The sequence below is a fragment of the Fukomys damarensis genome, unplaced genomic scaffold (genome assembly GCF_012274545.1).
Source record: "Fukomys damarensis isolate Sample0158 unplaced genomic scaffold, DMR_v1.0_HiC HiC_scaffold_35, whole genome shotgun sequence".
NCBI classification, from domain to species: Eukaryota; Metazoa; Chordata; class Mammalia; order Rodentia; family Bathyergidae; genus Fukomys; species Fukomys damarensis.
The window spans coordinates 523016-524153 of NW_022900947.1; the positions used below are offsets into that span (position 1 = coordinate 523016).

At 55.4% G+C, this 1138-nt stretch overlaps 1 protein-coding gene across 1 annotated transcript in view; it reads left to right on the forward strand.

The window, feature by feature from the left end:
• The window catches only part of Idua (alpha-L-iduronidase), a 12107-nt gene extending 11199 nt beyond the window's left edge, over positions 1 to 908 (forward strand). Inside the window, exons 9-11 of the mRNA XM_010641904.2 lie at positions 18 to 127; positions 439 to 539; positions 656 to 908. Of these exons, the coding sequence (XP_010640206.2) occupies positions 18 to 127; positions 439 to 539; positions 656 to 762 (318 nt within the window). The 3' untranslated portion in view covers positions 763 to 908. The remainder of the gene's footprint in view (positions 1 to 17; positions 128 to 438; positions 540 to 655) is intronic.
• Positions 909 to 1138: the final 230 nt, after the last annotated feature.

Genomic DNA, 1138 nt, shown 5'->3' on the forward strand with positions numbered 1-1138 from the left:
CCCCAGGACGCCCGACTCACCTGCCCCTTGCGCCTGCTTCTTGCCCCCAGGTGACCCGGCTCCGTGTGCTGCCCTTGACCCGAGGGCAACTGGCTCTGGTCTGGTCCGATGAACGAGTGGGCACCAAGTGCGTGAGTGTGTTGCGACCTCCCCTGGTGCCCACCTTCCTCCCCCACTTCCGCTGCACCCTTGTTACTGGCCTGCCCCTCTCACTCCTCCTTCATCCACCCCTTCACAGATCCCACTCGGGGTGTCCGTTCTGGGGTGTAGGCACCTGCAGAGGATACTGGGAGTTGGGCTTCTCTCTGCAGTGTGGCCTCTGCTCAAAGCAAAAAGAGTGCCAGGGTCACCCCAGGGTGAGGAAGGGGATTGGCAAGAGGAGGTTCTGGCCATCCAGGCCTCCGGGAGCCACTGACCCTCCTGAACATGACTTCCCAGGTGCCTGTGGACATATGAAATCCATTTCTCCCTGGACGGCAAGGCGTACAACCTGGTCAGCAGGAAGCCCTCAACGTTCAACCTCTTCGTATTCAGCCCAGGTGCACCCACAGCCACGGCTCTGGTTTCAGCGCCTTCTGTGCTGGGCCTCCCACATACCTGGTAGGATGGGTCCAGGGGCAGGAGCTAAAGGCCACACATACCTTTGTGTTTGCAGACTCAGCTGCTGTCTCTGGCTCCTACCGTGTGCGAGCACTGGACTACTGGGCCCGGCCAGGCCCCTTCTCTGACCCCATGCCATACTTGGAGGTCCCTGCCTCCTGAGGGCCACCATGGGCCTGGCTACTGCTGGCTGGTCAGTTAGTTGTTGGCTCCTTCTGTCCCTACCTACTCTGTGCCTCTAAAGTACCTTCCTTCCTTTCTTTTTAAATTCATTAAGTTTATTGGTACATTCTAGATATATACTATGAGGACATTCATCATTGAAAATTTGTACCTTTTTTTGTTTGTTTGGTACTGGGGATTGAGCTCAGGACCTTGTGCTTGCAAAGCAGGCACAGTGCCACTGAGCTAAATCTCTGACCTGGGAATTCGTACCTTTACATGGTGTATCTTGGTTCTTATTTGTTTCCTATCCCTCTGCCCTCCCTACAACTCCTCCTCCCCTCCCTATTTACAAAGACTTTGTTTCCAGTTTTTC